The following is a 27,502-nucleotide window of genomic DNA, read 5'->3' as shown; positions in this document are numbered from 1 at the left end:
CACTGGACTCCTGTGAACAAACAGGGATTTCAATGAAGAATATGTTATGCTGAACATTTTGCAAGATAGCTGTGAATCCTTCTGCTCCGCTTCTCCTTCTCTACACCATGGTGTCCACAGGTCAGACTGCATGTACAGCGTCGGTGTCCTGTATAAGGCCGTAGCGGATATATCCCTTTTAACATCAGGCAGCAGAACCCCTCTACAGGGTGCAATAGACCCATTGGTGACATTGTACGAAGTTGGTATTTGCGGTGTGTGTTTTGCATTTTGTTGTGTGTTTTTTACACATGATGACACGCAGTCTGTGTTCTGTGTCCTACACATGCTTCATAAAGGACCCGCGCAGTCATTACACAGGTAAGTGCGGCCGACGCAAACTTCTCCCATTCACTTCCATTCCATTACCGGCCGACAATACCACAGGGTCCAGTGCACTGATGTGTATACAGGGTCCTTTTAATAGTAGCTAGAAATGCAGAGTGATGCCTATGCGGATGTAGAAGAGCTGGCCGGTGGGCACTGATCGGCTGCAGCGGTCACATGCTGACCGCCGGTAAAGAGAGACTGGGAGCACTTGCGGAGTCAGCTCTGGAATAACTGGGAAATAAGAGGCGAGAAGTGTGTTTTTTATTTTATTAATACGATTAGTTCTGCTTTTTATTATATATATATATATATATATATATATATATATATATATATATATATATATATATATATATATATATATATATATATATATATATATATATATATATATATACACACACACACACACACACACACACACACACACACACACACACACACACACACACACACACACACACACACACACACACACACACACACACACACACACACTTTATATATTTATAAAAATAATAATAAGCAGAACAAAGAATATTAATAAAATATGAGATGCTTATGTATATATAATATAAAAATTGTGCCTTTTATACAAATTTTGCTTTACAATTTATCCATATATTAAAAATGAGTCAAAAAGACGATGCATTGATAGGACAATACTAACAATTGTAAGTAGGTCTTCTTTGACTACATCACATCTGTCATCAGACCTCACAATGTAATATGCATGCATTATTAAATAGATGTTAGACCCGATGATGCTGGTATACTTACTTTGACAGTTCATGGCTGTGTAATCCTTTGTAAAGGCTAACTAGGGCCAGACTCATAAAGTAGTTCATGGTAATAACAAGAAGGAAATCTTTCAAAGATTAGCCAGCCATTCTGATACGGATTTTTAAAATGAGCACACCAGCTTCATCAGGTCTAAGGTGTATTTACTGATGTCCGGTCTGTGTTGTGAAATCTGGTGACAGATTCACTTTAATTCATAAATTCGTCTAGGCAATATCTATACAATCATCTCTGGAGTCTGTAGCCGGCCACAGTCTTGCCATTAAGACCTTAGACGGAGGTGAAATAGGAGGGAAACGTGCGGTCAGGATGTGACAGTTGTGCTTTTTGCAGAGCTGAGGTTTACAGCTCTTGCACACGATGACTTATGGCGATGAAACCTGTCCTATGAGATGGTAAAAGCCTTTCCCACCGCTTGTCTGATCACACAGGACTGGACAAGACTCTGTCCTTGATCCTAAATCTGTGTAGTTTTGTAGACCTTATGGCAACGGCCAGGCGTCCTGCACACATAGTCACCGAGCGTTGGCTAGGCTGGTCTATCGCCTCATGTTCCTTGGCCTTTAGGGTCCATTCATACAGCTGAAGATGTAAGAAGAGATCCTTCAGGATTGTGTTTCGGGCCTCCGAGCGCCCGTCTGGTGGAAGGCCAGAACGAGATCTCTAGATTTCGCCATCTTCCCTCTTGTGTTGATCAGAGGTCTCCTCCTTTGTTTTGTGACATTTCAGCTTATTTTGCAGTTTTTGTCTTGTTCTTGTCAAAATTCATCTGTTAATAATTAAAGCGATTTTACTGTGTAAGCGATAGTTGTGAAATGTTATGGTCTTTGGTGTCCATGTCATGTTGTCAGAAGCGCTTGTCCTCCTTGTCTCCTGTGCAGGCACAAAGCAACAGCATTGTCATATACAGTGGGTACGGAAAGTGTTCAGACCCCTTTACATTTTTCTTTGTTTCATTGCAGCCATTTGGTAAATTCAAAAAAGTTCTTGTTTCTCATTAATGTACACTCTGCACCCCATCTTGACTGAAAAAAAAACACAAATGTAGTAACTTTTGCAAATATATTAAAGGAATAACTGAAATATCACATGGTCATAAGTATTCAGCCCCTTTGCTCAGTATTGAGTAGAAGCACCATTTTGAGCTAGTACAGCCATGAGTCTTCCTGGGAATGATGCAACAAGTTTTTCACCCCTGGATTTGGGAATCCTCTGCCATTCTTCCTTGCAGATCCTCTCCAGTTCCGTCAGGTTGGATGGTGAATGTTGGTGGACAGCTATTTTCAGGTCTCTCCAGAGATGCTCAATTGGGTTTAGGTCAGGGCTCTGGCTGGGCCGGTCAAGAATGGTCAGAGTTGTTCTGAAGCCATTCCTTTATTTTAGCTTTCTGCTTAGGGTCATTGTCTTGTTGCAAGGTGAACCTTCAGCCAAGTCTGAGGTCCACAGCACTCTGGAAGAGGTTTTCATCCAGGATATCTTTGTACTTGGCCGCATTCTTGTTTCCTTCAATGACAACCAGTCGTCCTGTCCCTGCAGCTGGAAAACACCCCCATAGCATGATGCTGCCACCACCATGTTTCACTGTTGGGATTCTATTGGGCAGGTGATGAGCAGTGCCTGGTTTTTCTCCACACATACCGCTTAGAATTATCACCAAAAAGGTCTATCTTCATCTCATCAGACCAGAGAATCATATTTCTCATAGTCTGGGAGTCCTACACTTGTTTTTTTTAGCAAACTCTATGCGGCCTTCATATGTCTTGCACTGAGGAGAGGCTTCCTTTGGGCCACTCTGCCATAAAGGCCTGACTGGTGGAGGGCTGCAGTGATAGTTGACTTTGTGGAACTTTCTCCCATCTTCCTACTGCATCTCTGGAGCTCAGCCACAGTGATCTTGGGGTTCTTTTTTACCTCTCTCACCAAGGCTCTTCTCCCATGATTGCTCAGTTTGTCTGGACGGCCAGGTCTAGGAAGACTTCTGGTGGTCCCAAACTTCTTCCATTTGAGGATTATGGAGGCCACAGTGCTCTTAGGAACCTTGAGTACTGCAGAAATTATTTTGTAACCTTGGCCAGATCTGTGCCTTGCCACAATTCTGTCTCTGAGCTCCTTGGCCATTTCCTTTGACCTCATGATTCTCATTTGGTCTGACATGCACTGTGAGCTGTGAGGTCTTATACAGACAGGTGTGCGCCTTTCCAAATCAAGTCCTATCGGTTTAATTAAACACAGCTGGACTCCAATGAAGGAGTAGAACCATCTCAACGAGGATCACAAGGAAATGTACAGCATGTGACTTAAATATGAGTGTCTGAGCAAAGGGTCTGAATACTTATGACCATGTAATATTTGTTTTTCTTCTTAATACATTTGCAAAAATTTCTACATTTGTTTTTTTCATTCAAGATGGGGTGCAGAGTGTACATTAATGAGAAAAAAATGAACTTTTTTGAATTTACCAAATGGCTGCAATGAAACAGTGAAAAATGTAAAGGGGTCTGAATACTTTCCTTTCCCACTGTAAGGGGGTGGGTTCTGTCATACGAATCATGGAAATGGGGGTACAAATGTCACACCCCTCTAGTATCTGAAGAGAATGTCTCCGTGGAGCACCCTCCCTTACCAGACCCCCTTGTACCCTGGTAGTCAGGATGATGTGGGTATTATAACTCCCTGCAGACCGGAACGGACAGGGTACAGCTTTCTGTTAACACAAGATCCCTGTGTAGTACAGGATGGATTAATTGATTTGTGTTTTGTTTTATGTTTAGCTCCTGTTGTAACAACCTCCACCACAACTACGACGACCACTAAAGCACCGGTTAAGACCACCTCTGTAAATGCCACCACCACCATCAGTCCTGTGACCAGTATGTATTTCTGTAATTGTCTGTATTTTTTTTTTTATAATCTAGGTCATGCATGACATACTCTGCTCAAAAAAAAAAAGGAAACCGTAGAATACCACATCCTAGATAAAACTGAGTGAAATATTCCAGTTGCAAATAAATTATTTAGTGAAATGTGTTGAGAATAATGAAACATAAAAAAATTATCAACGTAAATCAAAATTAATATCCCATGGAGGTCTGGATTTGGAATGATACTCGAAATCAAATTACAGGCTGATCCAACTTCAGTGGAAATGCCTCAAGACAAGGAAATGATGCTCAGTAGTGTGTGTGGCCTCCACATGCATGTATCACCTCCCTACAGCTCCTGGGCAAGCTCTTGATGAGGTGGCGGATGTTCTACTGAGGGATCTCCTCCCAGACCTGGATTAAAGCATCAGTCAACTCCTGGACAGTTTGTGGTGCAAAATGACGTTGGTGGATGGTGCGAGACATGATGTCCCAGATGTGCTCAATTGGATTCAGGTCTGGGGAATGGGCGGGCCAGTCCATAGCTTCAATGCCTTCATCCTGCAGGAACTGCTGACACACTTCAGCCACATGAGGTCTGGCATTGTCATGCATTAGGAGGAACCCAGGGCCAACCGCACCAGCGTATGGTCTCATAATGGGGCTGAGGATCTCCTCCTGGTAACTAATAGCAGATGGAGGGCTGTGCGGCTCTCACAAGAAATACCTTCCCACACCATTACTGACCCACTGCCAAACCAGTCATACTGGAGGATGTTGCTGCCTGCAGAACATTCTCCATGGTGTCTTCAGACACTCATGTCTGTTACGTGCTCAGTGTGAACCTGGTCTCATCCATGAAGAGCACAGGGCGCCAATGTCGATTCTGCCTATCTTGGTGTTCTCTGGCAAATCCAGAAAAAAAAAAAAGGTTTGCACTCACCAAGCCCGATAAAACAGATTAGTCTTTATTAGGACATGTGCGATATGGACAGGGAGAACATGCTGACCACAGGATGACAGCTGTTTCGCGCACACAGCGCTTCCACAGCTCTTCATCGGGATCTGTGGAAGCGCTGTGTGCGCGAAACAGCTGTCATCCTGTGGTCAACATGTTCTCCCTGTCCATATCGCACATGTCCGAATAAAGACTAATCTGTTTTATCGGGCTTGGTGAGTGCAAACCTTTTTTTTTCTTTTTTTCTGGATTTCATGCACTTTTTTGGTTGTGCACCTGAAGCGCCCATTTGTGGAGTAGATGGTATTGGTACTGGTGTAGCCACATAGGGCACGCTGATAGGTGATCGCAATAGGCAGCGGTGCGGGTTTTAATCTTTTTCTTGGACATTCTCTGGCAAATGCCAATCGCCCTGCACGTTATAAGCTAAACACTCACTTGTGGATGTTGGGCCCTCATACCACCCTCATGGAGTCTGTTTCTGACAGTTTGAGCATACACCCGGATGTTAGTGACCTACTGGAGGTCATTTTACAGGGCTCTGGCACTTCTCCTCCTGTTCCTTATTGCACAAAAGAGTAAGTAGCGGTCCTGCTGCTGCGTTGTTGCCCTCCTACTGCTCTCTCCTGGTGTACTGGCCTGTCTCCTGGAATCTGCTCCATGCTCTGGACACTTCACTGACACACAGCAAACCTTCTTGCTACACCTCACACTGATTGCCAACCTGGATGAGCTGCACTACCTGAGCAACTCCTGTAGGTTGTACAGTAGAGACCGCTTCATGCTACTGTACAGGACCTCTAGGGAAGAGAGCAATGATGATGCAAAAATGATCAAAACAGCCAAAAATGATGAAAACAGAGAAATGGTCTGTGGTCACCCCCTGCAGAACAACTTCTTTATAGGGATTGTCTTGCTAATTGCCTATCATTTCTACCTGTTGTCTGTTTCATTTGCACAACAGCAGGAGAAATTGATTCACAGTCATTGTTGCTTCCTAACAGGACAGGTTGACTTCACAGAAATGTGATTGACTTGGAGTTACATTGTGTTTGTCTTCCCTAATTTTTTGAGCAGTGTATGTGTGTGTATATATATATATATATATATATATATATATATATATATATATATATATATATATATATATATATATATATATATATATATATATATATATACATATACATATACTGTGTGTATTATATAACTTTTCTAATTATCTTTTTCATTATTTCTTTTTTTTTTTTTTTCATTTTAATATATATATTGCTTATTTTAGAAAACTGCTTACAAACATTTGTGGTGTTGAGGACAAGCATTGATTTTTAGATGGCACATAACAGCTTAGTTACCTTATCATAAGTCAGCCCTGGACATTTGCAGGCACACACAACCATAATGGGTGTAGTCTATTGTGCGTTATTCGGAGAGGAGCTGGGAAATATCACTTGTGTGTGAATAGATAATATATTAGATGGTATACGACTTGCTGGAGTGGGCGCAGGTCAGGACCTGTCAGAATGTCCAAATGTCAGAATGTTCTAGACGGCTGTGCTTCACCTAAATAAAGGGGAGCGATCATCAAAAAAATGACCTATGGTTAAATCCTTTTTTTTTTCCCTTATATAAAAAAAAAAAAAGCTATTTGGTTTTTTTTTCATATTATGCTTTTTATTGTTAAAAAAAAATGGTAATCTTGCGATTTTTCACACCGGCCACTGGGGCCATTTTAAACTTGCTTCCTGTCTTTTCAGGAAGAGTTTACAGCAGGCTCATTATCATCAGAGACAGGATTAGGATGACAAGTAACACCTCTACACACAGCTGATAACAGATGATCCACCAAACACAATAGGCGATGACACTGCTCCCTTTGCTCCCTTCATATTTGCATTTGCCCACGCTCATTAGATGCTTCAGTACAAAACTTTGGGCCGAGGTCTGACCATTGCTGCTAATGTGCAAGTGATGTTTCCTGAAGCAACAGGAAGTTAAAGGGGTTATCCAGAACTGTGTTTTTTTTTTGTTTTTTACTACAGGCCTAAGAACTAACAGGCAGGTAGACACTAACAAGCAGCCTGTTAGTACCTGGCGCCGATCCAGACTTCTGATTACGTCATGTCGACAGACCAGCAGCTTAACTTTTGTTTTTCTCTGTTGACTGGGCACTGCAGCCGACTCCCTGCCACCTAACTGCGGGGAGCTGGCTGTCAATCGGCATAACATCAGCAGTCCCGTCAACAGAGCAGTCCGGAAGAGGGAGAGCTGCTCTGTTGATGTGGAACAGCTGAGTCGTCGACAGAAACGGTTCACAATCTCGCTGAGCCACCACCAAGTCGTACAGGCTGCTAGTTGTTCTGTTGGCATCTGCCTGTTAATTTTTTTTTTACTATGGGCCTAAATTTAATATAATTAGTCTTGGACTAGTCAACCCTCTTAATTTTAAGGATCTATTTAAAAAAAAACAAAAAAAAAAACCTAGTAGCCAGTGTAAAAATTGTTAAATATCCACTTGACCCCTGCAGGGATGCCCGCACGTACAGCACAGGAGCACTGCGGTCAGTGTTTGGCAGCAGCAGTCATATGCCTTTAGAGTCCACCATCTGTGCAGGACTAGTCAGCAAGGACCAAGGGGCGGACCACTGGAATGGGCAGTGAGCATCGCTGCTGGAACAGATTTTTTATTTTATGCATTTTTTATTTTTTTTCTACTCCAATCCCAAATAGTACTGCCAGCGAAGGATACAGTGACATGATGCGAAGAGAGGGGCTGAAAGCTCTGTGTTCCCTAATCCATCGGCAATCATTTTTCTTATAAATGCTGATTGCTAATTGTATTTTCGCAGGTTCCATCTCCGCCACGTTACAGAAGAAATCTGGATTCGACGTGGGCAGTTTCGTGGGCGGCATCGTGCTGACCCTCGGCCTCTTAGCCACCGTCTACTTTGGATGTAGATTTTACAGTTCCAAGCGAGGCGTCCGCTACCGCACCATGTAAGTAAATGGATTTTGGCAGATAAGCAACAAATATGTTTTGGGTCAGGTTTGCATCAGATTATTATTAGGAGTTGCACCTTGCAGGCTGCTATGAATCAGGTGCTAGGGTGGAGCTAGGAAACTAGGAGCTGAGCCGAAGAACCTGCTTATTTATTCCTGTGTAGACATGTCTTGTTCCTCCTCTTCCTGCCAGAGCAGATGTGGCTATAACGGTCTGGCTGTATTACACATGCATTGGCTATCAAGGCTCATTTCTTCACATTTACAGTTAGCGGTGGTTCATGCTTGTGTCACAAGTTAGGGTTTTGTTTTACAAGCAAAAAAACAAGTTCTAAAAATGATTTTTCCTCCCTGTTGCAAAGATATTGGCTTGTAAAGTTTAGATTATGAAGTCCAGGGGGGCATTACCAGGGCTATGTCTTTGGTGTATGTGCGTGCAGCGTGTAAACACAGGAGTGATCTGTGCTGCTGTCTTCATACTGGATGTAATTATATAACAAGCAATGTAAAATAAGATCCTTTGCGCTTATGGAGCAGCGGTAGAGATAAACCCTCACAGCCTTCGCTTCTGTACAGAGATTCTGGGTAACCGTTTTCAAGCAGCAGTGTCTTCTTTTTAGCATATTAACCCTTTAGAGACAGCTGTGTCCTCCTTCACCTGGGCTTCAAAAACAGAATTTTCTGACGTGACTGATAAATAGCAACATTCTGTCTGCAGTGAAGCTCGACAAAATAGCCTTAGGGTATGTGTCCACGTTCAGGATTGCATCAGTATTTGGTCAGCATTTTTCATCAGTATTTGTAAGCCAAAACCAGGAGTGGGTGATAAATGCAAAAGTGGAGCATATGTTTCTATTATACTTTTCCTCTAATTGTTCCACTCCTGGTTTTGGCTTACAAATACTGATGAAAAATCCTGACCAAATCCTGATGCAATCCTGAACGTGGACACATACCCTTAGGGTGGTCTCAACAATTTGCCTTTGTTCACATGCAACGTTTTTGCAGGATGTGATGAGTTTTCTCTGTGTTTAGCAGAATTTTATTGGTGCACATTACATATGTGATTTGTCTATACTACATGTTTTATAAAGTTAGGTTAAAGGGAACCTGTCAGCACAGTAACCTACGGACAGTGTCAGGTCGGCGCCGTTATACTGATTACAATGGTACCTGGTGATGAAATCCGTCTTGTGGTTGTTGTGTAATCTTTATTTTCAGTTTTCGTGGTCCAGGATGGCCTGTGTGGGGGGTCTTCATGTGGTGCTCTGATTAGGTATTCATAATGCAGACTGCTGACAGATCACTGATCCCTCACTGACCTTACCCCTAGTATATATAATGAGTATTATATATACTTGCTGAAAGAAAGAAAAATACCTTCTGCAGGAAGGAACCAGCCGTGGCCCCTGTGCTGCAGCATAATTGCATGTGTAATGTATATAGAAACAATGTGTATATCATTTTTATGGTTGAGGGTCTCCTGATATTAAAAAAAAAAAAAAAATCCTTTTGAAAATGGCGCCTGCACAGTAGCAGCTATCGATGTATATAGAGGTGATCTATAGCTGCTTCTGCACATGTTCCGCCATATTGCTAGAGAAGAAAAAAAAATTCCTCCTCCAAGATGGCGACGCCTGCGCAGTAGCAGCTATGGATCACCTCTATAGACACCGCTAGCTGCTAGTGTGCAGCAGCACATGAAGACCCCCACAGGCCGCCCCCCGAAGCACGAGCATATCATTAACTTTGAACTGAAAAGAAGTGATCATGCTGCAGATTTCTAAAATGTTGCCGTTTTTTTTTACAATTAAATCAATCCGGGGGTGGAAGCATGTTCATGAGATTTCGGGAATCTTACAGCGTTTGCTGGTGCTGTAAAATACGGCTTTTAACTTGCACACACAAAAAATCTGTTTGGGTTGATGTGTGACTTAGGGAGGCTTCACAGTGTAAACCCATAAAACCAGGATTTATTGCTACAATAGATGTTAAAACTGGCTTTATGTGCACTTTATTGTATTCCAATAAATCCTGGTTTACAACTCACTTACAGCAATTTATCTGTGTCCTTGGCGCATCTGTGTCTGCTGCCATGTCATGTGATTGTGGCTGTCAATCCTTGGCCACGTGGGAATATTACGGCGAGAGATACGTCGTGCCCAGCGGGTGGCGTACGCGGCCTTGTGGCATGCCATCACTATGGGTAGTGCAGACGTATGACATGGGCAGGACTAGAGGGGAACTGGTCAGCAATTCATGGTGGTCCATTTCTCTAGTCCTGTGTGCCAGAGAGGTAGCCGTACACTTGGGGACCGATTCATTGTCATTCGCTTTTTTTGTTTGTTTTGTCTTGTGGGATTCATTGATGAGGGGTGTTTTTTCTTTTTTTTTTCTTTTTTTCTTTTTTTTTTTTTTTGCACATAATTCCTCATATTTGCTCACGTCATTCATGAATTTTTGGCAAAATCAAAACTGCTCCTCCTTCTGTCTTTAACCTTCTTAGTAATTTTTTTATTTATTATTATTATTATTATTATTATTATTTATTGTTATAGCGCCATTTATTCCATGGCGCTTTACAAGTGAGGAGGGGTATACATAATAAAAACAAGTACAATAATCTTAAACAATACAAGTCACAACTGGTACAGGAGGAGAGAGGATCCTGCCTGCGAGGGCTCACAATCTACAAGGGATGGGTGAGAATACAGTAGGTGAGGGTAAAGCTGGTGATGCAGCGGTTGGTCGATCGGTGGTTACTGCAGATTGTAGGCTTGTCGGAAGAGGTGGGTCTTCAGGCTCTTTTTGAAGGTTTCTATTGTAGGCGAGAGTCTGATATGTTGTGGTAGAGGGTTCCAGAGTAGGGGTGATGCACGAGAGAAATCTTGTATACGATTGTGGGAAGAGGAGATAAGAGGGGAGTAGAGAAGGAGCACAAATAGTTGTTTCTTTAAAATATTGTACCATTTGCACAAAATTTTACAAATTGCACAAAATTATCTGGATTACATAAAATGACTCCAAAGAGTGGGAGTGGGACAGTACTTTTGTGGCAAAGTTTTGCCACTTTTTAAAAAAGTCACAATTGAGGAGTCTGCTGAAATAATTTGGATACACAAAACCTGCCCACAATGGTGGACGTAAAACTAACAAGCAAACATAGATAAAATAGACTTTAAAAAAAAAAAAAAAATGGGCAAAAAACAGAGAGAATAAGACAAAGCTCAAATACAATGAACGTGCCTTAGTGTAGATCTACTATAATACCGTATCTGCAGTTTACTACTTCACCAGCAGATGGCACCCAAGTCCTTGCTGAGAGAAGCTGGTGCAGTGTATGGGACGAGTCATTCTCTGAGGTTGTGAAGGAAGTGTTCTGTCTGTTCATGTCTGTACATGTTCCCGGCTGTATACACAGTTTAAAGAGAGTTCATCGCCCTTAGAATAGATTTTCAATGGGCTATACTGTACTGTAGGGGGCTTAGCCCCTATAGAAACCTTATTCTCCCAGTAACGGGTACAGTGCATGAGAAAATAACTTTTAAAGGGAATGTTTCAGTAGGATGAACCCTCCTAAGCCGTCTGTATAGGCAGACAGGTCATAGGAAGCTTGGATAAAATGATACAAAGTGATATCTGGGATCCAATGTCTTAGAAATAGAAATTCATGTTTTTCATATATGTTGATGACCTGTTAAGATCTATGGGCCGGAGATAGATCTTCCCGAGAATCTGCCTCCAGAGATTATTATAAATGAAAGGGAAAGTTGCAGTGTTTTGTTACCTATGGAAAAAAATGTGGTCAGTTTTGTGCCCAATGTTGTTTGCAGTTCACATGCTATAATTAGGCAAAATGTCTCCTAGTCACGGCCTGACACAACACTGCTGTGCCGAGCGTACACTGTATCCGACATTCATCCTTTCGGTCAGTGACCCGTCCCCAGCTATAACGTTTTGCTTATCTGAGTGAATGACTAAAGCACAATACAAAAGCCTGTTGTTGGTCTGTGAACAGGAGAGGGATCGGTGATCTCTGCAGGAGGCAACGCGTGGTAGCATGCAATTACAGCACCATGGAAACCAATACACATGGGAGCCAGAAGGGCAGGGGTTAATGGGAGTAATTAAAAATAAGGTGTATTCTATAAAAAAAAAAAAAAAAAATCACAAGGTGCTTTCCATCTGCATGTTATCTGCTGTATACTCTCCGTAGGCGGCAACTGTACACAGGGCAACACAGTGAGCAAGCAATGAACCACAGGTTCATCAAGAAGGTGTAATGTGTAAACCCTTGAAGACGCCTTGGCTTGTGAGCTAGGAGTAGACGCGCTCTGGGGGGTTGTCATATTTGCTAACCGTATATATTGAGTAACACATGACGCTTTGCTGGGAGACGATGACAATGGACAACCTGGTAGCTCCAACTCCACAGCGTCATCTCATTGTGCTAGAAGCGGGACACGTGATGGCTCTTCTGACTCCTCCGATCGCACTGCGCGCTCTTGTGCCCCCCTTCTGGCAGAGGGAAACCAGTATAATTTAGTCTGGAATCTGCATTAAATGGGATTCTCACTAGGACGACACCACCCAAAATGTAAATTGAAATGGCGTACTTGTAGGGGCTGGGAGATGTTTTCTGGACAGGTGTTCTGAGTAGGCATAGAAACTTTAGGGAATATTACGGCGTTTTAATCGGTATCGTGTTTGCTATTCGCACTTTGTGATCGTTTTGGGACTTTTTATACACTTAGTCAACTTTGTGATGTTTCTTATTACAAAAATTTGCATCTTTCTCCACTTCTAAGGCCCCTTTCACACATCAGTTTTTTGCCATCAGTCACTATCCATCGAATTTTGAAAAAAACGGATCCTGCGTCTGATGCCGCCCGATCCGTTTTTTTTCTCATAGACTTGTATTGGCTACAGATTGCGATGGATGGCCTCACGTTTCATCCGTCATTCGCCAGATCCGCCAAAAATTGTCTGTCCGGCGCCTGGAGATAACGGACAAAGTAACATTTTTTTTGTCTCCGTCGAAAAAAAAATGGACAGCGACGGATCCGTCGCCTGTTTGTTGGAAGGGAAGCCTATGGGTACCAAATCCGTCAAATGACGGATTTTTTTTTTTTTTTTTTTTTAACAGAGCATGCTCCGATTTATTTAGGATCCTTTAGCCAGCCCCCCTAGCCGGATCCGTCACATCAGTTTTTTACAATCTGCGATGGATCCTTTTTTTTTTTTTTTTTCAAAATACGACGGATTGCGACTGATGGCAAAAAACTGATGTGTGAAAGGGCCCTTAGCCACTTCCCATTACTCGTAGCAAAATTCACAGGTTAGGCTACGTTCACATTTGCGTTGTGCGCCGCAGCGTCGGCGACACAACGCAAATGTGACCGCATGCACAACGCAGCGTTTTGTGACGCATGCGGGGTTTTTTTGCTTGATTTTGGACGCACAAAAAATGCAACTTGCTGCGTCCTGTGCGCCGCAGCGACGCATGCGTCACAAAACGCAAATGCAACGCATGTCCATGCGCCCCCATGTTAAATATAGGGGTGCATGACGCATGCGGCGGCGCCCGACGCTGCGTCGCACAACGCTAATGTGAACGTAGCCTTAAAATGTCTTCCGTAAATACAGATGTTCTCATTACTGAGATGTCAGTTGGTGCTCATATGGTTCTATGGAGAACTGTAACTGTCATTTCAGGAGAACTAGCTTTCCCTCCTCTCCCCATAGACTTGTATAAGCACCATCTGTCATCTCTCATCTCAGTGATTGGAGAGTATGTCTTCGCTGATTACAGATTTTACTTACGATTTTAGAGTGAAATATCCATCCTGGCGGAGAAAGAAGCCTGTTTCTCTGATAAAATATATTACAAAGTTGTTTATTTTAATGTGTGTTATTGAATTATGACATAAAAATTAAAACGTCGGAACCTCTCAGGACCTTTTACTCAACTAAAACATCACAACAGGGATTGTTTCCAAACCTCTTGCGTTAGGTTAATGTCTCACATAAAGCTCTGTGGCCCAGACTCCTCATCACAAGCTGACATTTCTCCATCTGAACATGTGCTGGACGCCTGGTTTCCCTTGTGACAATGTGTCTTGTCCAGAGGAACCACATGTGTGATACTGCTAGGGGTAAACAGCGTGCGTCATCACTATTCATTTATTATTTTTCTTTTTCAGTTAACGCAGGAACATAAAACTTGTACCTGGAGATGATTCCGCAGTGTAAACCAGTAATGGCCCTTTATAGTTTTAGTGGAGTCACATACTAGCTTGTGGACGGCAGCTTTCATCCAATAATCACATACTAATTGATCAGTATTTACTAAAAGGTCCTGACATAGCTTTAGGAACCTCGTACATATTAGATTAATTTTGCCTGAACCCAACAATTTCCTCTTGTAAAAAAAACAAAAAAATCATCCTTGAAGGGTAACTGTGCTTTCCAGTAACTTTTCAGAATAAACGCACATCTGTGCGCACACCCTTCTGGAGAGTACCACCATTTCTGGCCGTTTTGCTACTTGTGTCCTGCCTTTTCGCCAGTTTTCCCCGCTCCATGTTCTATCTGTAATTTGCCATTTTCTGGGGTGGAGACGAGCTGCTGCGATTTCCCACATAGCACAGAGAGGAACGCCTGCTCTCCACTCACATACAGGAGCTTCAGCGGCATGGAGAACATTATACGGCAGAGCTTAGCTGTGTTGATCTGAATCAAGCTCTGACATTAGGTAAAACGATGGTTTTCTTTCTGCCTATGTCATTTCCCTTCCCTGTTCCTCACTCCTCCGTCCCCATAAAGCTTCACGCAGTCCGTGTTCTGTGTGAGATGGGACAAGAGCTGCCTTTTTTATGGTGGATGGTGAATTCACGTGGCCGGAGGGCGTTGAAGAAGTGTCTGTTAAGTGGGGAAGGAAGCTGATTTATCTGATAAGACATATTCTAAAGAATCTTGTAATCTCCTGCACTATTGATTTATGCAAAATGTGTTGACAGTACACTCGTTTTGTCATGTCACCCAGAAACCCTTTTTTCCATCTAATATCTGGCCTTCTAGTGGGGGGAAATAAATATTTGATCCCTTGCTGATTTTGTAAGTTTACCCACTGACAAAGACATGAACAGTCTATAATTTTAAGGGTTGGTTAATTTTAACATTGAGAGATAGAATATCAAAAATAAAATCCAGAAAATCACATTGTATAAATGATATAAATTTATTTGCAACCATTAAGAGTTCTGGCTCCTACAGACCAGTTAGAAGCTCCTAATCAACTCGTTACCTGCATTAAAGACAGCTGTCTTAGGCCGGGTTCACATTAGGGTATGTGTGCGCAGCGTATACCTGCGTACAGATCCGCATGCGTCTTGCGTACATATATTTTACATTGTGTACGCATGGACATGCATTTACATCAGTTCACATGTGAATGTGTGCGCATGCGTTGTTTAGCGGTGTGCAGCAAATGCAACATGTTGCATTTTTTGAAGCGTCAAATATGCGCAGGCTTCCGCACGCGGATGAATGCGTCAAAAGAACGCATTACTGTCTGTGGAAATGCATTAGTACCCTAGGACATGCGTACTTAAGCCTGCGCATGTCCAGGAAATGATTTCACCACCTCCACCATGCGCACAAACAACGCAAATGCATGCACACGCAGAGGTGGTTGTTGTTTTTTTTTTGTGCATCATGCATAAGATGATGCAGAGTAAAAATGCAGCGTTTACATGCGTTTTGGCATGCAGATGATGCGCTGCGCACAGAAACGCTAATGTGTACTTAGCCTTACATAGTCACCTTTATAAAAGACTCCTGTTCACAGACTCAATTAATCAGTCAGACTCTAACCTCTACAACATGGGCAAAGACCAAAGAGCTTTATAAGGATGTCAGGGACAAGATCACAGACCTGCACAAAGCTGGAATGGGCTACAAAACCATAAGTAAGATGCTGGGTGAGAAGGACACAACTGTTGGTGCAATAGTAAGAAAATGTAAGAAATACAAAATGACTGTCAATCGACATCGATCTGGGACACCATGCAAAATCTCTTTCGTGGGGTATCCTTGATCATGAGGAAGGTGAGAGGAGCCTAAAAGTACACGGGGGGGGGGGGGGGAGAAACTTGTTAAAGGGAACCTGTCACCCCCAAAATCGAAGAGAGCTAAGCCCACCGGCATCAGGGGCTTAACTGCAGCATTCTGTAATGCTGTAGATAAGCCCCCGATGTATTCTAAAAGATGAGAAAGAGGTTGTATTATACTCACCCAGGGGCGGTCCCGCTGTGGTCCAGTCCGATGAGCGTCGCGGTCTGGTCCGGCGCCTCCTATCTTCTTACGATGACATCCTCTTGTCTTCACTCTCCGGCGCAGGCGTACTTTGTCTGCCCTGTTGAGGGCAGAGCAAAGTACTGCAGTGTGCAGAGCCGGGTCTCTCTGACCTTTCCCGGCACCTGCGCACTGCAGTACTTTACACTGACCTCAACAGGGCAGACAAAGTACGCCTGCGCCGGAGCCGTCGCGTGAAGACAAGAAGAAGCCGTCATCGTAAGAAGATGGGAGGCCCCGGACCGCGACGCCCATCAGATCGGACCGCCCCCCAGGTGAATATAATCTAACCTCTTTCTCCTTTCAGGATACATCGGGGGCTTATCTACAGCATTACAGAATGCTGTAGATAAGCCCCTGATGCCGATTGGCTTAGCTCATCTTCCATCTTCGATTTTGGGGGGTGACAGGTTCCCTTTACTGATCTCATGGCAGCTGGGACCACAGTCACCAAGAAAACCATTGGTAACACATTACGCCGTAAAGATTTAAAATCCTGCAGTGCCCGCAAGGTCCCCCTGCTCAAAAAGGCACATGTGCAGGCCCGTCTGAAGTTTGCCAATGAACACCTGGATGATTCTGTGAGTGATTGGAAGAAGGTGCTGTGGTCAGATGAGACAAACATTGAGGTCTTTGGGATTAACTCAACTCGCCGTATTTGGAGGAATAGAAATGCTGCCTATGACCCAAAGAACACCATCCCCACTGTCAAGCATGGAGGTGGAAACATTGTTTTGGGGGTGTTTCTCTGCTAAGGGCACAGGACCACTTCACAGCATCAATGGGAGAATGGATGGAGCCATGTACCGTAAAATGCTGAGTGACAACCTCCTTCCCTCCGCCAGGATATTTAAAAATGGGTCGTGGCTGGGTCTACCAGCAAGACAATGACCCAAAACATACAGCCAAGGCAACAAAGGAATGGCTCAAAAAGAAGCACATTAACGTCATGGAGTGGCCTAGCCAGTCTCCAGACCTTAATTCCATAGAAAACCTAAGGAGGGAGTTGAAGCTCTGAGTTGCCAAGCGACAACCTCAAAATCTTAATGATCTGCAAAGAGGAGTGGACTAAAATTCCTCCTGGCATGGGCACAAACCTCATCATCCGCTACAAAAATGTCTGACTGCTGTGCTTGTCAACAAGGGTTTTGCCACCAAGTATTAAGTCCTTTCTGCCAGAGGGATCAAGTACTTATTTCTCACTGATATATATATATATATATATATATATATATATATATATATATATATATATATATATATATATATATATATATATATATTTATACAATGTGATTTTTTTTTTTTAATATATATATTCTGTCTCTCAATGTGAACATTAACCTGCCCTTAAAATTATAGACTGTTCATGTCTTTGTAAGTTTCCCCACTGATAAAGTCAGCAAGGGAGCAAATACTTATTTCCCCCACTGTACCATATACCCACAGTACTGACTCCCCAATGTATCTAACGGGAAAAGGATTTTTACGGTTAACACAAAAATCTTAGTTGCTGCTTAGTCCAAATTGTTAAATTGTTCTGACCATACTACGTACACTTCACCTGCTTATATGAGTTTAGAACAGCGGGATGGTTAGACATGGGAGAATGGATTCCGGTCCATCGGCCAGGGCTTGTGAATCTCCTGGCATTTCTCTTGATTGATCGGGATGGCATTACTTTACATGGCCAACCATTACAGATTATTGACCAGTCCGGTGGACCGGGGTCTGATGAATGGATTCCCCCCCATCTTTAGTGACGGTACATGCCTTTCGGGTATAATCCAATTCTAACATGTCAAATCTTCACTAAAGTGTCTATATGTTTTGGCTGAAAGCTATGTAAGTGGCAGTTAGGTATCTTAGTTATCCATTGTTTCTGGGGAAGCGTCAGTGTGGCCTCTTCTCCGAGCTACAGAGATACAAACCTGTGATAAACAATGTATCCATAGAGATCCAAACATGTCTCTTCTCTATATTTCAAACTGAAAGAGTAATTAATTAATTCTTAATCATACTGAAAAGCTCTGTATAGTCAAAAAATTACACAAACGGTTTCCTAATTTTGTACATGACTGTTAGGTTGTCGTTAAAAGTGATGGAGCACACCCTGTGACAAAATGTGCATGAGTTAATATCTTGCCCCAACCTGCCCGTTTTCATGCAATTGGAAGACAAAAACTGATCACGTGTGCCGAAATCTTCTCAATGCAGAGCTTAGACCTATTAAAAGAAAAAAAAAAAGATGAATATAAAAAAAAAAGTTTTTCATTTGTCACCATCTGCACACTATAGGCTTACATATTTTTTGTGTGAAGTTTGTATGCTTTGCTGTGTAGACTAGGACATGATCAGCAGAGTGCTAAACTGGAGGCAGGAGAGTAATGCACAGATAAGGCCTGATTCACATTACATGTGTAATGCTTGTTTATCCTGTATGCCAAGAACACTCCTGAAGTGCATGCCCTACATTGCCCAACAAATGCCAAGAGTGTCTGCCTAGCTGGTATATATCAGTTTAATGCAAAAAATTATTGGTGCCGTAGACTGCGCTTATCTTGTGGTATGAAGAAAAAATGTACATGGTGTTGTAACTCCTTATTATGGAATGTTTTAACTGGAGTTTTACCAAAAAGACTTGATGGCTAAACATGGAAACCTCCTTTTCTCACCTGTCTGGGGGATCAAAGCCATCAGACTGCGGTCAGAGAGGCGCCGGAAAAAGATGAAGTCAGCAGCTGGTGAGTAATAATGCTAGGGGCAGGGAACGTGCGGTAGTGGCACCACTCCAGCGCTGTAATAAAAAACCACAGGAGTGGTGCTTTAATGGAGAAACATGAATAGAAAGCAGAAGATGGAGGCTTGGAAGTCTTTCAGAGTGAAGATGTGGTTTTTCCTCAAACTTTGGTTGTAGATTTGTGGTACTCTGCCTCAAAAAATTGATGTAACTTCTAAAAGAGACGGTCTGTTGTATTGTAATTTGGATTGTACGCACCTTAGTTTATGACAAACTGGTGTATTAAAACAGGTGTTGAAAATGTCCACCGTTGGCATCCTAGCATGCCTAAAGGCACCGTTCCATATTGTTGAATGTATTCCTCTGGATGTCTGGGGTCATAGCCTGAATTTCTCGCTGTATGTTTTCGGAGTGCGTGTAATGCTCATGGCTTGTTAATACACCCGACCTTTCAAATGGTCCCAAAAGAAAAATCTGGGGTTAAATCAGGCGATCTTGATGGCCACAGTCCCTTGGAGATAACTGTCATCAAAGAAGGGTTCAGTACACTGTGGATGCAGATTTCAGCCCTGCAAACTTCTTTAGAAACTCACTTTGGCACCTCTTTAAAGGGAATCTGTCACCTTTTTCACCTTTGGCGTTAATAATATGAGCATACAGGTTGTATACAACTGATATTGGTCTTTCCTGTATGCCTCCTTAATGATGTCTTGTTCTTCTAGCTTTGATCTTCCAGGCTATGGGGCCTCCAGTCTTCATTATAGAAGATTTCTCCTCCCCTTCTTTTCAGTGCTCCTTTGACGTCATGTGCACGGCTGGAAATCTCGCACCTGCGCATACTGCCTGCCGTCTCTCCTCTGCACTTTTGTGCAATGTGAGAAATTCACCTTTACTGTTCGCCGGAGATCACTGGGGCCGGAAATGACAGTGATTGTTTAGCGCATGTACACATCAAAACTGGAGACTGTGCCCACAGAAGGTCGGAAGAGCTCCAAGGAGAGACTGCAGGTAGAATGCGCAGGCGCGGGATTTCTGCCCGTGCACCAGGGTTGTGGAGTCGGTGTCATGGAAATTGAGGAGTCGGAGTCTGAGGTTTGGCTTACCGACTCCACAATCCTGCCTTGCACATGATTTTAAAGAGACATTGAAGAAGGGAGGATAAATCTTGTATAACACTTACTAAATGAGTTACACTTTAAAGTGTTATTCCTAACTTCTAAGATGGGTATAATTGGATAGAGCTTGTAAATACAAACATTGTTCCTATTTGTCTATTCTTATTCACCCTCTCCTGACAACTAGATTTATAGCTTTCTTTACTGCTCATTGCCTGGGATACTGGCCCCTGTTGCAGTCCAGCAGCGGTGGCCGAGCATGCATAATGCTCGAGGGCTTGTAAGCATGGCATTGTTTGGCCAGGCTCACTGACGCACATTGTTAGCTCCTGATCCCGGCTTCCGTGTTCCTGCGCTCCTCCAATGCTGACTCATGTAGTGGCATCACAACGCGCACAGTTTTTGGGTGCAGTGCAACTCTGCCGCTAAGGCTGGGGTCACACGTGCGAGTGCAATGTGAGAAACTCGCACGAGTCTCTCACATCAATAGTTGGGACCGGAGTGTGCGGCTGCATGTATTTCTATACAGCTAAATGCTCTGGTTCCGAGGGCTGGCGGCAGTGCTGGGTATTGATGCGAGAGACTTGTGTGAGTTTCTCGCATTGCACTCGCACGTGTGACCCCGGCCTAAATGAGACAGTCCTTCTCTTCCACTCTGCACTGTTGACGGGGAGTTACTGACGACAGCTTATCTGCTGTTTTGGAAGCTGGCAGGAACGGTGCCGAGTACAACAGGCAGGTAGTAACCTGCTCGCTCCTTTTAGGCACATGGTGTTTAAAAAAAAAAAAAAAAAAAAGGCCTGGACAACCTTTTTTAACCCTCTTACACTCCTACTACTTTCCATTGTAACCCATCCCCTGCTCCACTTCTGTTTAGCCGGCTTGGCTCGACATTATAGCGCTGTGGTTCCCTTCTCCCTCCAAGCAGGGATTCCCACCTACCCCCCACCCGTATGCTTCTGCCTCTTCCTCCGCGGCGCTCCTAATGCACTCTCCCCTGCTCTTAAATGGGCAGTGTGTGCATGTAATACCTGCAGCTTGTAGCTGAGAGGCATGTAGTATAATTAGTACACCTGCAAGAGGGCTCGCAGCCAACTGCAGGGAGTCATCCTGTATAAAAGGTTCCATCTCCCCTAGGGAGTCACCAAGCAACGAGCTGAATTATTAGGTAGTTGTTCTTCCAGTGTAGTTGTGAGGTCCCCTGATCCCGATGCTGCCAAGGTCCTGTACCCGAATTCCTCGTCCCCTTGCTGCCAAGGTCCTGTACCCGAATTCCTCGTCCCCTTGCTGCCAAGGTCCTGTACCCGAATTCCTCGTCCCCTTGCTGCCAAGGTCCTGTACCCGAATTCCTCGTCCCCTTGCGGCCAGGGTCCTGTACCCGAATCCCTCGTCCCCTTGCGGCCAGGGTCCTGTACCCGAAACCCTGGTCCCCTTGCGGCCAGGGTCCTGTAACCAAAGTCACCTGGCCCTAGTACAGACACTGCCTGACCATTGTCCAGCGATCCGTATGCGACCAGTCCATTATCCAGTATCCTAGACCGGTGTGTCTGAGCATAGCCCTAGCCTATGTCACCGAACCTCAGCAGCTGTAATTTATTTATTTATATTTTTTTTTATAACACTGACCACTGGGGCTTTATAGGCTCATACTTCCTGTTCTTACAGGAACAGTTTTCATCAGGCTTCTTATCAGTGGAGGCAGAATTACAATGACAGCTGGCACAGCTATACACACGTCTGATAAACACAGGATCCATCCATCAATACTTCATTACAAAACATCAGAGTTGGTTCTTTTTGGCTAATGCTCATTTCTTGAAACAAAAAGTTAGTTAAAAAAGTGTGTGAAGATTGCAAGGTTTGTATTTTTTTTTTCTTTTTAATACAAATTTTGATACGAGGAAAAAAAAACATTGCCAAAAAATACTTTTAGCATAAAAATCTGATTTAAATGGAACATGTCTCCCAGCTGTTTCTCAGCCGCCACATAGACAGATGTGAGTGTACATCCAGACACTGGTATATACTTAATTTTTTTATGATCATTTATTTTCTGACCACATTTTCATTTTATTTGTACATGATGATCGGGAGGCCATCTTGTCTGAGCTGCAGTTAAGTCTTTTACATATGCTCTACACCAGTCTTGGAAATGGTGTGATTCAGAGTGATCTACCTTTCTTTTTAACCCTCTGGTACTGGGATGACTGCTGAGAAATGATCTTTACAGAGCAGGAAGTGTCAGCCTTATAAGAGGCTCAGTAACCAATGAAAACAGCAAGATTTCAGGATTTAAAGTCACAAAATCACTTCTACTGAGTCAGTGTTTAGTTTTTGTTTTTTTTTACATCGGTACCTGATCTTATACAAAAAGCTTAGTGCGATTTAACACAATCAGATCCTCTTGTATCAACTTTAAAACTTTTTTTTTTTCCTTTTTCTCCTATTATAGAGATGAACACGAGGCCATCATCTAATAATTCTCACGTGTACAAAGTAAGCTTCAGGTAAATTCTGCAATCAAGTTGTACATTCTCTGACCGGATAATGATCCATCGGACTGTTTTGTCTTCAAGCCCGGCTGTGCCCAGACCTGCATTGCACCCTGCTGAGACGCCTCTGACCTCGATCTTTGGGACTTTGCCACAAGACAGCTTTTGCTTCATGAGTTTTGCCATTGTGTTTTACTTTTGCGTAATAGATTAGATATTCCAGATTAATCACTGTGTGCCAAGTCATCGAAGGGGGACTGCTGTGGTGAATGATAGTCATGATATCGGCTGCTAAGCAATAGAAGCTTCAACAGGACAAAACCACTTCCAAGCCAAGCTTATTGCATCGCTGCTTTGGGTATTGTCGCAGTTCTCGACCACAGGTTGCTTTTGCGAAGGCGTTATCTTACAAAGCAGAAAATACTAAAGTCAGTCGTAACTCCACTCATCAAGGATGCCAGATCTGTCTGATAACATGCAGAAGTGACTGAGGGGAGGCGTATTAATGATGATATAGGTTAGCCGCTAAGGCAGCAGTCAGATGTGAATCCTCAATTGCACAGGAGCTTAACCATTTTGCTCGCTATTCCTGTAGGATCTCCTCTCATCACCGAGCGTCGTCAGCTTGTATAAAGCAGTGCAAAGCTTCAAGCGCATGTATTGCTCAAGCCAGCCAGTGGTTCTTTTCACATCTCGAAATACTTCCACAAGGCTTAATAATTTCATTTTTGGCTATTTTTTTATTTTTGGATTGTTTTCCGTCTGCACTGACTGGAAGAGCGCTAGAGAAGAAGCTATGTGAATAAACGTGAACCCTCAAGAGGACAAACTTCCTGATGTAAAAGGGGTTGGCCAAGTCTGACACAAGTCTATAATTACTCTGACTGCAGACTTGTGAATCCGCACAGGACGCGCGGTCAAGATTCGCAGGGAGCGGTTGGTGACCACAAGTATGCGCTAGGCATACACCCTGCCACATTCCAACTAGACGTGCACGGCCTCACTCAGTACAAGTGAAATGAGCAAGGCCTCTTATGTCTAGTCGGAATGTGGCCGGGAGTATGCACATCGCGTGCATGCGGTCACATGACCACCCGGTGCTGGAGATTCTGACAGCGTGCTTTGCAAATTCGCAAGTCTGAAGTCTCATAACTGCAGACTTTTGTTTCAAAACTGGACAACCCCTTTCGGGTATGTCTCCACGTTCAAGATTCCCTGCGCTTTGGACACAGCGGATACCCCGCGCCGCCCCCTGTTGTACGCGCGGTGATTCCAGATGTGTTCATTAAACACATGCGGAATCACCGCATCGTATCCATAGACCGGGTTATTTATCTTGTGGAGACGGAGCATCTCTGCAAGATAAATAGACATGCTGCAGTTTGGAAAGACGCACCGCATGTCCGGTTACGCAGGGCCGTCGGATGCGGCCCTGCACGCATAGTGGAGACGGGATTTCATAAAAGTCCCTTCACTATGCTGTAACATCTGGACGCTGCGGCTGTACGTAGCGTCCAATCCGTAGCAAATCCTGAAGGTTTTCTGACTGTGGAAACATAGCCTAACAATCTCTGCATGGGGGCTCTCATCGTCAGTCACAAACTTCAGCACACGAGTTGGCATCCTTAAGTGGCACAAAGCTTTAAAGTACCCTTGTTACTGACGCCAACCAGCAGTTTTGTCACTTCCTTAAATGTTACAAAAAAGCTTTAGCAAGAGATTTTTTTTTTCTTTAGTATAATTATTATTATTATTTCTATGTCTGCACTGACTGGGAGAGCACTAGAGAGAAAGCTGTTGCGTATTTCAGGGTATGCTTCCTTGTAAAATCTACAACTATACTTATATAAATCATTTGCTGTGCGGTTATAGCACGGCTTCTTCCCAGACCATTAACCCCCAGTGTGAATGAATCCCCGGTGTGGGGGATGGGAGATGAAGGCTCTGGCTTTGCTATGTGTATATACTTGGGAGCATTCCGCATGAAGCAATATCCAAAAATATTTTGTAACGGACTACGCCTGTTCTGAAGAAGAACTGGATGTTACATAACAATTTCTTAAGATTGGGCTGACTTTCAGAAGTGTGTACAGAACATGATGTGCCGAGTGTTAAAGGTCGCAATTTAATGTTACAATACAAATAAAAACAGACTTTCTAGATGACTTGTGTCACCGGGAAAGGCGTATAACGCTATTCCTGTTTATAGATTTATCCATTTATGTGGCTTTATTTTTTTACTTTGGACTTTTGTTCTGCCGTTGTAACCGGTTGTACATATTTTGCAGTGTCTGTACTCGATTGATGTGATCTTTCTTTTGAGCGATGCTCGTTACATCTGCTTTTCTTTTGTTATGTTATATAACAGATGGCGGCGTGCTCGAGCCGGTAATCACCTGGTGCTTTGTGCCTCAGCGTTGGAGTTTAGGGGCTTTTTTTTGTTGTTTTGTTACTCAACATCGTATTCTATGTTTGCATCCCGGTGTGTGATTTTCATTGTCATCCATCTCCTATTCACCACGCTGGTCAACTTCCGACATTCATAGATTTACTGTCCCTGGATACTGAAGCATAACATTGGCACCGGGTCACTATAGGAGCCTGAAGTGAACCCACTTTTGGACTCCATCGATTTTGCAGAAACTTCACTTATTTTATACTGATCTCGAAATTTTGATCTTGAGCTTTATTGAATCACATCTTCTCCAATTATACTAATGCTGCATCCAAATTGCTGCTTGCTTTGCATCTGTTTGCGCTTCCATTTATCCTGAACCTATACCAAATACGTTTTCTAACAGAGGTGAATCCAGACGGAGCCTATTAATTATAATTGGGGACCTTCAGGTTTTTGACGGAAGCTGCAAAACCGCAAAGGATCCCGTTAATTCTCTTGTGATTGTCTTCCGATTACGTTCAGTTGCCTGATATTCGAGGTTCTGGTGCTGGGAGGGGGGGCAATTTGCATCCAGAATTTGACTACTGAGGAACGTTTTGGATTTTTTCTATCCCCAAGAAGCCTTTGGACCTAAAGCAGAAAGAGCAGGGTGAGGTTTGGTTTTTTTTTTCTTGGGCAAAATGTTTTATTTTTATCAGACTTTGAATGTGACTTTTAACTTGTGTTTTGTTGCTTTTCCTTTTGTAAAGTTCATTGGTGAACCGAAGAGTTTTTTTTGCTTTGGTCGCATACAGAGTAATGAGCGACCTCTGCTTATGTTACAATAAACAGGATTTCTATTTTTAATGTGCCTTTTGTCTGGCTTGAAATGAAGAAAAGCTTTTGAATATATTGTTCTGTACAAAAAAAAAAGAAACAATAAAAAGGATGATTTGCACTATAGTTTTAACCTTTGTGTTATTTATACACTCTGATGTATTTTGCAGATTTCCTTGGGCAATAACGTGCCTGCTGTAAGAGTGCTTTCCCCCTGCGTTCAGGCACCCATTCAGTGGCCCTGTCGAGGCTTTAGTCCGAACCCCCTGCAAAACGGGATTCGAGCTTATACCAACAGGGGTCATAGACTACAATGGTGCCGCCAGCACAAACATGCGCTCTTGTGCCTCATTTTTGGATGTATACGCATACTGGAGGCGGACACGTTGACATATTAGACTGTCTGGGTGTCCGCCTCCAGTAGGTGTATACACCTGAAAATGATGCACAACAGAGCGCACGTTCGCTTTGTCGGCATCATTGTAGTCAATGGCCCCTCGACACATACATCGGACTCCCCTTTTGCAACGAGGGTTCAGGCATAAGCCCCAACCGAGCCACTGAATGGATGCAGTTGTGAAAGCACCCTTGCAAGGGGTGGGACAAGAAGTACCTACACATTACTGAACTTTAAGGGGCTCTTACATTTCAAATAATCCCTACTCGTTTGAAGGGTCCCTTGAAAATAAGCAGATGTCAAAATGTTTCCCTTCTGTAACTACCGGTGATCATCTGTGATCTGTTAGTAAGCCTAGCAGGAAGTGTTCATTTTTCCTGCAGTGCCACCACTGGAGAAATGAAGTATTACACTTCCCATTCAAATCAATGAGCTTTCTGGACAGGATTGGTTCTCCAGAATGAAAGACTATTTGCAAATGCTCTTCACTTTGGTGAAGAGATGAAGATCCTTTTACATGGGGACACCCTCTAATTACTTAGAACCTCCTAACAGCGTGTATAAAATTACAACTCTTCTAATATGCCGACCTGACCTGGAATTTAAATCTATGTTTCTGGTTAATCACAGTGGATCAGGTAGAATATTAGTAATTGAATGTAATTGGTCAATGTCACCTGTGTAATAGAGGTAGAAAATAATGATTGCAGTGGGACAGGAGTGTGGTGATCTCAATGACCTTCCCCTTTTGTGGTTGCAATAGGGAAACCTATGCTTCAGATTATCAGGGCAGTATAATGAAGTGGGTATCGATAGAAAATTCTGAGCATAATGTCAGCAGCAAAAAGAGCCGTCCTTACTAGAAACAGTGACATTTGCACTCTGGTTTTGTGCAGAGTCGGCATCTTTCAACCTACAGTCCCGTTCTTGCTAACAATGCAGCGCAAGGTCGAGTGCAGAGCAGATCACACCACCTTATATCCAGCACGTTCAAGGTTCAGCATAGTTCGTCGCAAGGTTTTTTTTAGCTTTAAATTTTGCATTGGGGACATTGCGCAATATAGTCATTTTGAGGACAATGTACTAGCTATAGGGACGCTATAATCAGCAAATGACCTATTGTTGTAAAGGAATCTGTCTCTAGGACAAACCCTCCTAAGCCGTCTATATGGACATCTAGGTCATAGGAAGCTGAACAAA

At 43.2% G+C, this 27,502-nt stretch overlaps 1 protein-coding gene across 1 annotated transcript in view; it reads left to right on the top strand.

Annotated features, from left to right (window-relative positions):
- TMEM123 (transmembrane protein 123) overlaps nt 1–26,031 on the top strand; it is a 43,069-nt gene extending 17,038 nt beyond the window's left edge. The window contains exons 3-5 of the mRNA XM_077298492.1: nt 3,942–4,040; nt 7,839–7,986; nt 22,652–26,031. Of these exons, the coding sequence (XP_077154607.1) occupies nt 3,942–4,040; nt 7,839–7,986; nt 22,652–22,676 (272 nt within the window). The 3' untranslated portion in view covers nt 22,677–26,031. The remainder of the gene's footprint in view (nt 1–3,941; nt 4,041–7,838; nt 7,987–22,651) is intronic.
- Nucleotides 26,032–27,502: the final 1,471 nt, after the last annotated feature.

Source organism: Ranitomeya variabilis, chromosome 3 (assembly GCF_051348905.1).
Source record: "Ranitomeya variabilis isolate aRanVar5 chromosome 3, aRanVar5.hap1, whole genome shotgun sequence".
NCBI lineage: Eukaryota > Metazoa > Chordata > Amphibia > Anura > Dendrobatidae > Ranitomeya > Ranitomeya variabilis.
Note: the sequence above shows the minus strand (reverse complement) of the source record. Positions and strands in the feature narration are given on the sequence as shown.